Raw genomic sequence first — 14,818 nt, 5'->3', positions numbered from 1 at the left:
GCCATTGTTTTTCACCAGCTAAGCCAATGGCATGTTACGGCCTGGCTCCATGGGTAAATTTTAATTAGCTCGGCTCCTAAAGGCACAGTAATAAGCTCATTGAATGACGCACACACATCTTGTGGACACTCAATCGAACGCAACAATGCGCATCGATACCCGGAACCCTCCGCTTAACATTCCTCCACTGGCTCCAGTCATTGCGAACATTATCCCACCCCACATCCGCCAACTGATGAAAACCCACAAGCTGTTTGAAACCATCCATGCTGCACCTCACTTACCACCCCATGGTGACCTGTTCAGCCCACCTACTGCCTGCCTTCCATCTCGGCACCCCATATGGAGCACCCTTCCTGAGCAAGATCCACCATCAGACATCCTTTGGATCAAGGAATAGGAAACACAGGAAGTCACTAACCAGTTCCTCGTGGCAAACCCCATCTCTTGAAAGGCAGGCTCTGAACTACCACAGCAAGAGAGTGGTCCTTGCTAAACAGGTACAGGACAGGCCAAGGCCCCTGTGTAGCCAACCTCCGCCTATGGGGCCTCAGTACAAACCCCTTATGTCCTTGTGGAGAAACACAAACAACGCTGCACGTTATCGAAGAGTGTCCCGTCTACGGACTAATCACCTTAAACTCAGCACACGAGGAGGCTATCGCTTGGCTTCAGGGATTTGCAGTCACTAAATAAATAACAATTGAATGGACCCCCTCACCTCCCTGGGTGGGTTGAATCCTCTCACCCAACAAGTGTTTGATCCTCACTACTGCCTGTACCCAGGTTTAACCCTCTCACCGAGGGGGCCATGTTTAATGCTCTCACCCACCTGTACCCATTGCCCGTGCCTAACCCTGTCAAGCGGGATATGAAGGTGGTGGATATTGAGACTGATAACTGGGAGACAATCGCTGACGGCCGCGGCCTCTGGAGGATGATTGTTTTGGAAGAGGCAAGCAGAAACGAAAAGTTTAGCAGGTCGGGAAGAGGGCCCAGGCTGGCAAATCGTGTCCCTCCTCAGCCCACTGTCTCCCTCTGCAGCAAATGCGGCACAGACTGCTGCGCCAGAGTGGCGATCCTGAGATCACCAGGCGATGCTCAAGACAGAGTTGACAATCACAGTCCATACGAGACAGGAGGCTGCCACACATCAATTTCCCATTTACTGTTTGGCCACTCTAACCATTAACCTGGCCAGCCAGCAGTGAGTAACCCCAGGATTAAGCCCCTCAATTGCCCCTATGTGCAAAGCAAGGCTTAAATTTTATGGGGAAGGTTTTCCTTTTGGGAAAGCAAAACATTTTCGGGACGTGGGAATTGCTGGCCAGGCCAGAATTTATTGCCCATTCCTAATTGCCCTTGAGAAGATGGTGGTGGCGGTGGTGGTTCTTTTTGTACCGCTGCAGTCCATGTGTTGTAGGTACATCCACAGTGCTGTTAGGGAGAAAGTTAAGGGACAGGCGCTACATGACCAAGTTGGAAGGGATATTGGTTGGAGGGGAACTTGGAAGTGGCGGACATCCCACACGCCTGCTGCCCTTGTCCTTCTGAAGACCATGGGTTTGCAAAGTGCTGTCGAGGGAGCCTTTGAGAGGTGCTGCAGTGCATCATGTGGACACTGCAGCCACTGTGCACCAGTGCTGGAGGGAGTGAATGTTTAAAGGTAATGGATGAGTTGCCAGCAAGCTGACTGCTTTGTCCTGGGTGACGTCGAGCTTACTGAGTGTTGTCACAGCTGCACTCATCCAGACATGTGGTGGGTATTCCAACACGCTCTTAAACTCGTGCCTTGCTGGTGGCAGAGAGGCTTCGGGGTTCTGTTCCTGTGTCTCGGGCTAATAGACTGCCCGGGTTTAGGAACTATCAGGAAATATAAAGAGAGAAGAGTGCAAACACCCAAGAAAGCTCATTGAAATGTTTGTCCATTCATTGAAATGGAGTTAAATCAAAATAAATCAGAATACTCTAACTATGGCCAGTCAGGGAGGTGGCAGCTGTTCTAATCAACCTTCCAGAACATATTTTTAACAATATTGCTGAAAAGAGAGACATGTTACTGAAGCTTTGGGTCTTGCACTCATCCGGACAAATGCAAGAATGTCAAATTTCAAACGATCACTCTGAGCTCGGGAAGCCTATAGCTTCCTGTTGCTGTCTCCATGGCAACGCCTCAGCCAATAGGGTCGACTTACCAACCAATCAGCATCCTTTTCTCCTGTAGTATAAATTCTTGCGATCCTTTGAAATTTGGTATTCTTGCGTTTGTCATGATGAGCATGAGACAAAAAAAACTTCGGCAACATGTCTCTATTTTTAACAAGATTCAAGTTCTGTAGTGCCAAGCAACCATTTTTAATAAATATCCAGGACTCAAATAAGCTTTCTGACATAAAGCTCTATTTTGTCTCTGTGGGCAACTGCACTGATGTTTAAACTTGGAGACCTCAGCCTCTCTCCAAAGCCCTGCAGCTGGGAGTTGATATCCTGCCCAGAGCCACAGTAAAGCTGAAGTAGTCAAGTACCCAAGCTTGCTGTTCCCATGATACTGACCAGTCTGGGCACGTGCAGACTCTGCCACTGTGCCCACAAGCCAATTAGTAAGAAGTATCTCGTCCCTGGCTTTCCCCACATGGTTTAAAAACAAGCAGGAGCACGAACGCTGCAACTTTTTTTTCGCGGCAAGATTTCACAATAAGGTTGTCAGCAATTTTCCCTTTAAACAAGGGAGAAAGCGAAAGAAATATTGGAGGCAATGATTACAGGATGCAAAACTTGGAAGCAGGCGTACAGCTACAATAGGGAAGGGACACGAACTATAAACTTCCCAAGAACCAAAGAAACACTTGCTCCAGTATCACTTTACTCCAAATTATTTGTTGTTTTTTTTTACATTATTTATTCTCTGGACGCCAGTATCATTGGGAAATCTGGCATTCATTGCCTATCCCTAGATGTCCTGGAAAGGTGGCATTGGCCGCCAGTAGCCATTTCACATAACTGGGCATCTTCCTAGGCCAAATCTGAGGGCAGTCAAGAATCAACTAAGGAAGATGAATTGAGGAAGTACCAATTGACTCCCTATAAGTTACTCGTAAATATTACTCCAAAGTAATATGGTGAAAGGTTATAAATATACACCAGTGGAAAAAAAAATAGATCAGATTCAAGGATGAGGCATTTAAGGGAAAAGGTGAGATACGTCAGATTAAGCTACAAAGCAGACAGAAAACATGCAGACCAGAGTTTTAGTCTGTATCTAACCCATGTTGTTGCTGTCCTGGGAGTGTTTGATGGGACAATGTAGAGGGAGCTTTTACTCTACGTCTAACCCCATGCTGCACCCGCCCTGGGAGTGTTTGATTTATGTACATATGAACATATGAAATAGAAGCAGAAGTAGGCTATTTGGACCCTTGAGCCTGCTCGGCCATTCATCAAGGTGCCCCGAACGTAACTGGATGTCAGGATGAAAGAATTTACATTCAAAGGGTGGGGCTTTGATGGAGTCGATACTCTTCTATCCTCCTGCACTATATTCTTGCATTCAGCTAACGCCTGCCCCGAATGCTTACATAGAAACATAGAAACTAGGAGCAGGAGTAGGCCATTCAAGCCTGCTCTGCCATTCATAATGATCATGGCTGATCATCCAACTCAATAGCCTGCTCCCGCTTTCTCCCCCATATCCTTTGATCACTTTCGCCCCAAGAGCTGTATCTAACTCCTTCTTGAAAACATACAATGTTTTCGTCTCAACTACTTTCTGTGGTAATGAATTCCCCAGGCTCATCACTCTCTGGGTGAAGAAATTTCTCATCTCAGTCCTAAATGGTCTATCCCGTATCCTCAGGCTGTGACCCCTGGTTCTGGACTCCCCCACCATCGGGAACATCCTTCCTACGTCTACCCTGTCTAGTCCTGTTAGAATTTTATAGGTTTCTATGAGATCCCCCTGCACGTAATAAAGGAACATCTGTAATTATGGATGACTTTAATATGCATATAGATTGGGCAAATCCAATTAGTAACAATACCGCAGAGGAGGAATTCCTGGAGTGTATATGGGATGTTTTTCTGGACCAATACATTGAGGAACCAACGAGAGAACAGGCCATCCTAGACTGGGTAATGCGCAATGACAAAGGAATAATTGGTAATCTAGTTGTCTGAGGCCCCTTGGGGATGAGCGACCATAATATGATAGAATTCTTCATCAAGATGGAGAGTGACGTAGTTGATTCTGAGACTTGGGTCCTGAATCTTAATGAAGGAAACTACAATGGTATGAGGCACGAGTTGGTTATGATGAATTGGGAAACGTTACTTAAAGGGATGATGGTGGATAGGCCATGGCAAACATTCAAAGAGCGTATGGGTGAACTGCAACAATTGTTTATTTCTGTCTGGTGCAAAAGTAAAACAGGAAAGATGGCCAAACTATGGATTACAAGGGAAATTAGAGATAGTATTAGATCCACGGAAGAGGTATACAAATTGACCAGAAAAAACAACAGACCTGAGGATTGGGAGCAGTTTAGAATTCAGCAAAGGAGGACCAAGGGATTGATTAGGAAGGGGAAAATAGAGTATGAGAGTAAGCTTGTGGGGAACATAAAAACCGACTGTAAAAGTTTCTATAGGTATGTGAAGAGAAAAATATTGGTGAAGATAAATGTAGGTCCCTAACCATCAGAAACAGGGGAATTTATAATGGGGAACAAAGAAATGGCTGACCAACTAAATACATACTTTGGTTCTGTCTTCACAAAGGAGGACACAAAATACATACCAGAAATGTTGGGGAACACAGGGTTTGGTGAGAGGGATGAACTGAAAGAAATCAGTATTAGTAGGGAAATGGTGTTGGGGAAATTGATGGTATTGAAGGCCGATAAATCCCCGGGGCCTGATAATCTACATCCCAGACTACTTAAGGAAGTGGCCCTAGAAATAGTGGATGCATTGGTGGTCATCTTCCGAGATTCTATAGACTCTGGAATAGTCCCTACAGATTGGAGGGTAGCTAATGTAACCCCACTATTTAAAAAAGGAGGTAGAGAGAAAACGGAATTATAGACCAGTCATCCTGACGTCGGTAGTGGGGAAAATTCTAGAGTCCATTATAAAAGGTTTAATAGCTGAGCATGTGGAAAACATTTCTGGTATGTTATTTGTGTCCTCCTTTGTGAAGACAGAACCAAAGTATCTTTTTAGTTGGTCAGCCATTTTTTTGTTCCCCATTATAAATTCCCCTGTTTCTGACTGTTAGGGACCTACATTTGTCTTCAACAATCTTTTTCTCTACACATACCTGTAGAAACTTTTACAGTCAGTTTTTATGTTCCCCACAAGCTTACTCTCATACTCTATTTTCCCCTTCTTAATCAATCCCATGGTTCTCCTTTGCTGAATTCTAAACTGCACCCAATCCTCAGGCCTGTTTTTTTTCTGTCCAATTTGTATGCCTCTTCCTTGCATCTAATACTATCTCCAATTTCCCTTGTAAGCCATGGTTTGGCCACTTTTCCTGTTTTACTTTTGCGCCAGACAGGAATAAACAATTGTTGCAGTTCACCCTTGCGCTCTTTGAATGTTTGCCATGGCCTATCCACCGTCATCCCTTTAAGTAACGTTTCCCAATCCATCATAGCCAACTCGCATCTCATGCCATCGTAGTTTCCTTTATTAAGATTCAGGACCCTCGCCTCAGAATCATCTACATCACTCTCCATCTTGATGAAGAATTCTATCATATTATGGTCGCTCATCCCCAAGGGGCCTCACACAACTAGATTGCCAATTATTCCTTCCTCATTACACAATACCCAGTCTAGGATGGCCTGTTTTCTAGCTGGTTCCTCAACGTATTGGTCCAGAAAAACATCCCATATACACTCCAGGAATTCCTCCTCTATGGTATTGTTACTAATTGGATTTACCCCAATCTATATGCATATTAAAGTCACTCATAATTACAGATGTTCCTTTGTTGCATGCGTCTCCAATTTCCTGTTTAATGCCATTCCCAACATTACAGTTTGGGGGTCTATTTACAACCCCCACTCACATTTTTTGCCCCTCAGTGTTTGTCAGCTCTACCCATACAGATTCCATATCATCGGAGCTAATATCTTTCCTCACTATTGTGTTAACTTCCTCTTTAACCAGCAATGCAACTCCACCGCCTTTTCCTTTTTGTCTGTACTTCCTAAATACTGAATGCCCCTGGATGTTCAGTTCCCATCCCTGGTCACCCTGCAGCCATGTCTCCGTAATCCCGTAATATCATACCTGTTTACATCTATTTGCGCGGTTAATTCATCCACTTTATTGCAAATGCTCCTTGTGTTAAGGCACAAAGCCTTAAGGCTTGTCTTTTTAACATTACTTGTCCTGTTCCCACTATTTTTTTACTTCATCACATTGTGTCGACCTAGAACGTGCAGTTCAGCCAAGATGATCCCAACTCACCTCCCAACGCTCCATGGCATACTTGTCCAACGTAGGGATATCTCGAGCATGTTTGTCAGGTCCCAGCTGGCTGGTGTCATCGGCCCAGGGTTTGCCCCTGTGGGGAACATGGCGCATTGGTAACTGTAATAATCATAGTTCCTGGTCACTTAGTAATAACACATGATCTACACATACATACATACACACACACCAATAAACACTACAAAATCTCATTTGGACATTCCACTGCTGAGTATTTCTTGCATTTTCAATTTTTAATTCAGATTTCCACGATCTGCAGTTCTTTGCTTCTATTTTAGCTTAGAGGGAGTTTGTCTGTACCTAACCCATCTGCAGTCAGTGCAGAAATCCCCTGTGGCTGTCCCCCTCTCTTAACAGGTATAGCATTTTGGATACTATTGGGATGTTGGGGGGATGGCCTATCAGGGGAAAACAACAGCAGTAGCCAGAGCAGTGGCACCACGGTTGTCTCTGTTGTTCAGCAGGGGGGGTCAAAGCACAGAAGAGCAATTGTCATAGCGACTCTATAGTCAGGGGCTCAGATAGGCACTTCTGTGGTCATGAAAGAGACACCAGGATGGTATGTTGCCTGCCTGGTGCCAGGGTCCAGGATGTCTCTGATCGGGTACGGGACATTCTGAAGGGGGAGGGAGAACAGCCAGAGGTCGTGGTAAACATTGGTACTAACGACACAGGCAGGAAGAGTGACGAGGTCCTGCAGCGGGAGTTCAGGGAGTTAGGCAGAAAGTTAACAAACAGGACCTCTAGGGTTGTAATCTCAGGATTACTCCCTGTGCCACGTGCCAGTGAGGCTAGAAATAGGAAGATAGTGCAGCTGAACACGTGGCTGAACAGATGGTGTAGGAGGGAGGGTTTCTGATATCTGGATCAGTGGGATTTCTTCCGGGGCAGGCGGGACCTGTACAAGAAGGACGGAGGGGCAGCAATATCCTGGCTGCGAGGTTTGCTAGTGTCACTTGGGAGGGTTTAAACTAGTATGGCAGGGGGGTGGGAACCAGAGCAATAGGTCAGCAGGTGAAATAAATGACTGGGAACCAGTAAATATGGCCAGTAGGACTAAGAGGAAGGGCAGGCAGGGAGAAATTACTGAACACAGTGGGACTGGGGGTCCGAAATGCATTTGTTTCAATGCGAGAAGTATAACAGGCAAGGTAGATGAGCTTAGAGCTTGGATTAGAACTTGGGACTATGATGTTATTGCTATTACAGAGACTTGGTTGAAGGATGGACAGGATTGGCAGATAAACGTTCCAGGATTTAGATGTTTCAGGCAGGATAGAGAAGGATGTAAAAGAGGTGGGGGAGTTGCACTGCAGGTTAAGGGGAATATCACAGCTGTACGACAGGAGGACTCCTCGGTGGGCTCATGCAGTGAGGCAATATGGGTAGAGCTCCGGAATAGGAAGGGTGCAGTGACAATGTTAGGGGTTTACTATAGGCCTCCCAATTGCTGGCGGGAGATTGAGGAACAGTTATGTAGGCAGATTTTGGAAAGATGTAAAAGCAAAAGGGTTGTTGTGGTGGGTGATTTTAACTTTCCCTATATTGACTGGGAATCACTTAGTGCTAGGGGTTTGGATGGTGCAGAATTTGTAGGGTGCATTCAGGGCTTCCTGAGACAATATGTAGATAGTCCAAATATGGAAGGGGCAATACTGGACCTGGTATTAGGGAATGAACCCGGCCAGGTGGTCGAAGTTTCAGCAGGGGAGCATTTCGGGAAAAGTGACCATAATTCAGTAAATTTCAAGGTACTGGTGGATGAGGATAACAGGAGTCCTCGGGTTAAGGTGATTAATTGGGGGAAGACTAATTAGAACAATATTAGGCAGGAACTGAGGAATCTAGACTGGAGGCGGATGTTTGAGGGCAAATCAACAACTGACATGTGGGGGGGGCTTTCAAACGTCAGTTGAGAAGAATTCAGGACCGGCATGTTCCTGCTAGGATGAAGGATTAGCATGGCAAGTTTTAGGAACCTTGGATTACGAAGGATATTGTGAGATTAGTCAAAAAGAAAAGGGAAGCATTTGTAAGGGCTAGAAGGCTGGGAACAGATGAAGCCCGTGGAGAATATAAAGAAAGTAGGAAGAAACTTAAGCAAGGAGTCAGGAGGGCTAAAAGGGGTCATGAAAAGTCACTGGCAACCAGGATTAAGGAAAATCCCAAGGCCTTTTATACATATGTAAAAAGCAAGAGGATAGCCAGGGAAAGGGTGGGCCCACTCAGGGACAGAGGTGGGAATCTGTGTGTGGAGCCAGAATAAATGGGAGAGATACTAAATGAATACTTCTCATCAGTATTCACCAAAGAAAAGGACTTAGCGGTCGATTTGTCTAGGGAAGAGTGCGTAGATAGCCTGGATCATGTTGAGATCAAAAAAGAGGTGTTAGGCGTCTTGAAGAATATTAAGGTGGATAAGTCCCCAGGGCCAGATGGGATCTACCCCAGAGTACTGAGGGAGGCAAGGGAGGAGATTGCTGGGGCCTTGACAGAAATCTTTGTATTCTCACTGGCTACGGGTGAGGTCCCAGAGGACTGGAGAATGGCCAGTGTTGTTCCATTGTTTAAGAAGGGTAGCAGGGATAATCCAGGAAATTACAGGCCGGTGAGCCTTACGTCAGTGGTAGGGAAATTATTGGAGAAGATTCTTCGTGACAGGATTTACTACCATTTGGAAGCAAATGGGCGTATTAGTGAGAGGCAGCATGGTTTTGTGAAGGGAAGGTCGGGTCTCACTAACTTGATCGAGTTTTTCGAGGAAGTGACAAAGATGATCGACGATGGAAGGGCAGTGGATGTTATATACATGGATTTCAGTAAGGCCTTTGACAAGGTTCCTCATGGCAGACTGGTACAGAAGGTAAAGTCGCACAGGATCAGAGGTGAGCTGGCAAGATGGATACAGAATTGGCTTGGTCGTAGAAGACAGAGGGTAGCAGTGGAAGGGTACTTTTCTGAATGGAGAGCTGTGACTAGTTGAGTTCCGCAGGGATCAGTGCTGGGACCTTTGCTGTTTGTAGTATACATAAATGATTTGAAGGAAAATGTAACTGGGCTAATTAGTAAGTTTGCAGACGACACTAAGGTTGGAGGAGTTGCAGATAGTGAAGAGGATTGTCAAAGGATACAACAGGATATAGATCGGTTGGAGACTTGGGCGGAGAAATGGCAGATGGAGTTTAATCCGGACAAATGCGAGGTAATGCATTTTGGAAGGTCTAATACAGGCAGGAATTATACAGTAAATGGCAGAACCATTAAATGCATTGACAGGCAGAGGGATATGGGTGTACAGGTCCACAGGTCACTGAAAGTGGCAACGCAGGTGGATAAGGTAGTCAGGAAGGCATATGGCATGCTTGCCTTCATTGGCAGGGGTGTTGAGTATAAAAGCTGGGAAGTCATGCTGCAGCTGTATAGAATCTTGGTTAGGCCACACTTGGAATATTGCGTGCAATTCTGGTCGCCACATTACCAGAAGGATATGGAGGCGTTGGAGAGGGTGCAGAGGAGATTTACCAGGATGTTGCCTGGTCTGGAGGTTATTAGCTATGAGGAGAGGTTGGAGAAACTCAGATTGTTCTCACTAGTGACGGAGATTGAGGGGCGACTTGATAGAAGTTTACAAAATTGAATGGCATGGACAGAGTAGATAGTCAGAAGCTTTTTCCCAGGGTGGAAGAGTCAATTACTCGGGGACATAGATTTAAGGTGAGAGGAGAAAACTTTAGAGGAGATGTGCGGGGCAAGTTTTATACACAGAGGGTAGTGAGTGTCTGGAATTCGCTGCCAGAGGAGGTGGTGGAAGCAGGTACGATAATGGTGTTTAAGAGGCAGCTTGACAAATACATGAATAGGATGGGAATAGAGGGATACGGACCCCGGAAGTGCAAAATGTTTTAGTTGACGGGCAATATGATCGGCGCAGGCTTGGAGAGCCGAAGTGCCTGTTCCTGTGCTGTACTTTTCTTTGTTCTTTGTTCATGTTCATGTTGTTGCTGTCCTGGGGGTGTTTGATGGGACAGTGTAGAGGGAGATTTTACTCTACATCTGACCCCGTGCTGTGCCTGCCCTGGGATTGTTTGATTTATGTACATACGACCATATGAAATAGAAACAGAAGTAGGCCATTCGGCCCCTTGAGCCTGCTCCGCCATCCATTAAGATCATGGCCGCTTGGTTTGTGTTTCAAATTTCACACTCCCATCTACCCTCCCCAATAACCTTTGAGTTCCTTGCCTAACAAGAATCTATCTACCTCCGCCTTAAAAATATTCGATGACCCCGCTTCCACCATCTTCTGAGGCAGAGAATTCCAAAGTCGCACAGCCCTCTGAGAAAAAAAAATTCTCCTCATCTTTGCCCCATAAGGGCGACCCCTAATTTTAAAACAGTGCCTCCTAGTTCTGGACTGGATTTTTTTTAAGAGGGAGCTTCACTCTGTATCTAACCCGTGCTGTACATGAGCTGAACGCTTTATGCTGACTCCAAGTACCTGAAAGGCAAAGTGCTCCATTTCCCACTTTATGGGCGCATTTGATTGCAAACTGTTGTTGCGAAATGCCCGGTTATTTTCTGACAATGAAATTAGCATTTAGGCTAGGCACCGTTGCTATGGTTACTAAAAGCACTGGCGACTTAATTGCTGCAAATTGAGGCCTATTTGAGGAAAGGCCGTCATGTTCACTGTGGCAGGTCAACCGCAGCACCTCCGGGGGAATCCCAGAGCATTTGTGAGGTTGCTGAGCCACTGTTCACAGGGATGGCTCACCTCTGGAATCACACAGGAGCAAGGGGAGTCAGCCTGTTCCAGAATGAATTGGGGAGGAGGTTAATGGGTTTGAGGGGGTGGGGGGAATAAAATGAAAAAGGGTTCAAAGTGCGAATAGATGGACACTGCCCCCTTCTGTGTCGCAACGGCCCCATGAACACTTTTGGGAGGCGATAATTTTCAATCTACAGGAAGAAACGTCTGTTCTGACCACCTTCGCACACGCAGGATACACACAATCTCATACACATGCTCACGCACAAAAAAAGAGTCGCTCACACTCGCACAGGCATACGCACGCTCACAGATGCAGCACCACTGAGCACTGGCCAAGCCACCGTCACTCACCCTCCGAGAAGCGCGATGCGCAGGTTCTCCTTGAAGATGGGATTGAGGACCAGGCCCTGCAGTCCACCGGGAAGCTGCTGGGAATGCCAGAGCCGAAGCCCCATCAGGATGCTCATGCACTCATCGTGATCCCTGCGGAGGGAGGGCAGAGGGGAAGAGAGAGAGAGAGGTCACGGTCACAGTCACAGCCGGCACAGCCCGAGCGCTGACAAACAGCTCCTGCTTAAAAAAACTAGAACGGATACGAATAACACACAGGAACGGCTGGGATGAAGACGACACTTCGGCCCATCTGATCTCCTTCTTCCGAATCCAAACCTATTGCAGAGCCTGTCTTGTGTGATGCGAGCGCCCTGGTCCAGAGGCAATTGTTGAAGTGTGCCTCCTTGTGGTGACGCTCGGAAACTGAGGTCAATCGCGGCCACGGGCTAAAGCTTCAGAGGAGCCCAGAGGTGGTTTGGCACCCAGCCCGCCCCCAGGCTTGGTGTGCAGGCCCACCTCATGGGGACACGCCCTGAGGCTCATGAACCAAACTCCCAGCTATGTGGAATTAGGCCCACTGTCTTGTGGAAACGTCGGGAGAGTTGAAGGCCAAGGGATCAAACCCCTGATAGAAAATCTGGAGTGGGCCCAAAGGTGGCCTAGCTTTGTTGTCTTTCTGGCAACTCCTGCAGCCGAGTTGGTGCCAAACATGATGTTCTACATTCCCCTTGGACCCAACCAGGGAGGAGGAGAGGTTTTGGGGGGGTGGGGGGGAAGGTGTAGACACCCTGACATTGGGGAAGCTCAGGGTCTCCATACATTTTGCTCGTGCTTGTGCCCCGGAGGGCATTCCACTTTCTCTGAACAGAATTGTCCACCGAGGCTCGAACTGGCGAGACGGAAGGCTGCCAGTGTGTGTGTGCGAGTCCTGGTCTCGCCCAGCATTCCAGTTATTTATCACCCTGCTCACAAAGACACCAATCCCGACATGCTCACCGCAACCCTGCACCACCACCAGCCCCCACCCACACCCCGCCCCTCCTCGCCCTCCCTCCACACCGGGGTCACCTAGCCCTATGGCCCCAGGATCATCTAGTCCTATGGCCTTAGTGCAACTGAAAGCAAAGCTAAGAAGAAAGATTTGCATTTATATAGTGACTTTCACAACCTCAGGGTTTCACAGCCTCATGTAGGCCCAGAGTGAAAATTGAAGGTGGGGGTGTGGAGGAGTCAGCGGTTTATGGATGTTGAGCTGGGGGGATGGAGGGGTGAGATGTGGCGGAGAAGGGCGTTAAACTTCTAAGGTTGTGGCAGCGATCGGGCCTCAGAGAACAGACGATCGAGCCAGCCCACCAACCGAAACAAAAAACAAACCCCACAACCAATCAAAGGGGCCCCGCGGTTGTCAAAACTCAGGCCAAGCTCCACGTCCGCCACCGTTGCTGCCTCGGAGGTCACAACCCCACCGGGGTTGGGAAACAGCAGCTGCACAGCAAGCTCCCACAAACAACAATGAGATGATGCCCAGGCCTTGCTTCAGTGGTCTGGTTTGAGGGGTAAATACTGACCCAGGACAGCGGGGGCTCCATGCTCATTCGAAATAGCGGCCGAGAGATCCTCTACAGCCATCTGAGGAGGGGGCGGAATCGGGGACTCGGTTTAACGTTTCATTCGAAAGAGGGCATCTCCGACGGGGCAGCTCTCCCTCCGGGCCGGCACCGGTAGCGACATTAAATGGTCAAGTCTCTATGGAGAAGGTCCCGAACCTACAGCTTTGACTCAGAGGCGAGAGTGCTACCTACTGACGCCCCCCCCACCGTGGGTTTATGGTTCATATATGTGAAATTCCAGTTCTCTTGTTTTAAAACAAAAGAGAGAAACGCTGCAGATGCTGGATGCATGAAACAGAAAAATGCTGGGGACAGGTCAGGCAGTGTCCATAAAGAAAGGCTAACGTTGTGTGACACTATGGTTCCGTGACGCTGAATGCCAGCAAGTGACTGTCTCCGAAACGTTAGCTTTTTCTCCCCCCACCCCCCCTTCCCCCCTCCCCCCTTTATTAGAGGCCCAGGCAGCATTGGTAGAGCAGTTCCGACATTTTCTCTTTCTCGGTTCCATTATTAATGCGCGGAATAAGTCAAATGAATAAACAGGCCGGGCCTGTATCTATTGGAGTTCAGAAGATTGAGAGGTGACCTTCTCGAAGCATATAAGGTCCTGAGGGGACTTCAGAGGGCGGATGCTGAGGGGATGTTTCCCCTTGTGGGAGAGATTAGAACGAGGGGCCACGGTTTAAAAATAAGGGGTCACCCATTTAAGGCGGAGATGAGGAGAAATCTTTTCCCTCAGAGGGTCGTGAATCCTTAGAACTATCCTCCCCAGAGAGCGGCGGAGGCTGGGTCGATGAATATTTTTAAGGCACAGGTAGGCAGGTTCTTGACTAGCAAGGGGATCGAAGGTTATCGGCGGGAAAGTGGACTTGAGGCTGCAATCAGGTCAGCCATGGTCTTACTGAACGGCAGAGTGGGCTCGAGGGGCTGAATGGCCCACTCCAGCCCTGAGGGGAGTTCTCGCCAGTGCCCGAGGCCAACGCCAATCCTTCAACCAACCTTTCCGCCAGAGGGATACTTGGCACACGGCTATTTGTGGGATCTTGCTATGCGTACAATGGCAGCGTTTCCCACGTTGCGGCAGTGACTATGCTTTCGAGGGTCTTTCCGCTTGCTGAAAAGCGCTGCAGAATTCCCCGAGTTGGTGAAAGGTGCTGGGTAAACTGAACGCCCCGATTTTAGTCAAAACCTCCATGAATCTATATTCCCAGAGCAGTGCAGCAGTAAAGAGAGAGAATAAATCACAAGTCAAGGTAAAGGAAAGAGGACAATCAGTAACCCCCTGCGCCCCTCCGCACCCCATCCCAGCCGCCTCAGAAATCAGCTGTTCCTCTGCTTTGGTTTTTCTGTAAAATGTTAGTCGTGGGGGAGGAAGTCAGGGAGGGCAGGGGGCTGAGCAAATAGTCTTGTGGTTTTGCGCTCTGATTGACACTGCACGATCAGCAGGGATGGGATCGCACAGCCGCACTCTCAACAGCTCAAAAATAGTCAGAGCCACCTGCTCAGACACAGCATATGGTGCCACAGTCTCCAGCTTCCCAGTCCCCAGGCTTCGTATGTGTGACCTGCACCATCTGCCTCACCCACACGCTTCACCAAGTTCCAG

General features: G+C 47.7%; 1 protein-coding gene across 2 annotated transcripts in view; it reads right to left on the bottom strand.

Annotated features, from left to right (window-relative positions):
* Window positions 1–358: 358 nt before the first annotated feature.
* LOC144677467 (general transcription factor IIH subunit 4-like) overlaps window positions 359–14,818 on the bottom strand; it is a 33,116-nt gene continuing 18,656 nt past the window's right edge. For both annotated transcript variants that reach the window (XM_078537551.1, XM_078537550.1), the window contains exons 4-6: window positions 11,621–11,752; window positions 6,475–6,571; window positions 359–382 (exon numbers count right to left, since the gene is read on the bottom strand). In XM_078537551.1, the coding sequence (XP_078393677.1) occupies window positions 374–382; window positions 6,475–6,571; window positions 11,621–11,752 (238 nt within the window). In that variant the 3' untranslated portion in view covers window positions 359–373. The remainder of the gene's footprint in view (window positions 383–6,474; window positions 6,572–11,620; window positions 11,753–14,818) is intronic.

The sequence above is a fragment of the Cetorhinus maximus genome, unplaced genomic scaffold (genome assembly GCF_964194155.1).
Source record: "Cetorhinus maximus unplaced genomic scaffold, sCetMax3.hap1.1 HAP1_SCAFFOLD_2566, whole genome shotgun sequence".
Classification (NCBI taxonomy): domain Eukaryota; kingdom Metazoa; phylum Chordata; class Chondrichthyes; order Lamniformes; family Cetorhinidae; genus Cetorhinus; species Cetorhinus maximus.
This window is presented reverse-complemented; position numbering and strand designations above follow the sequence as displayed.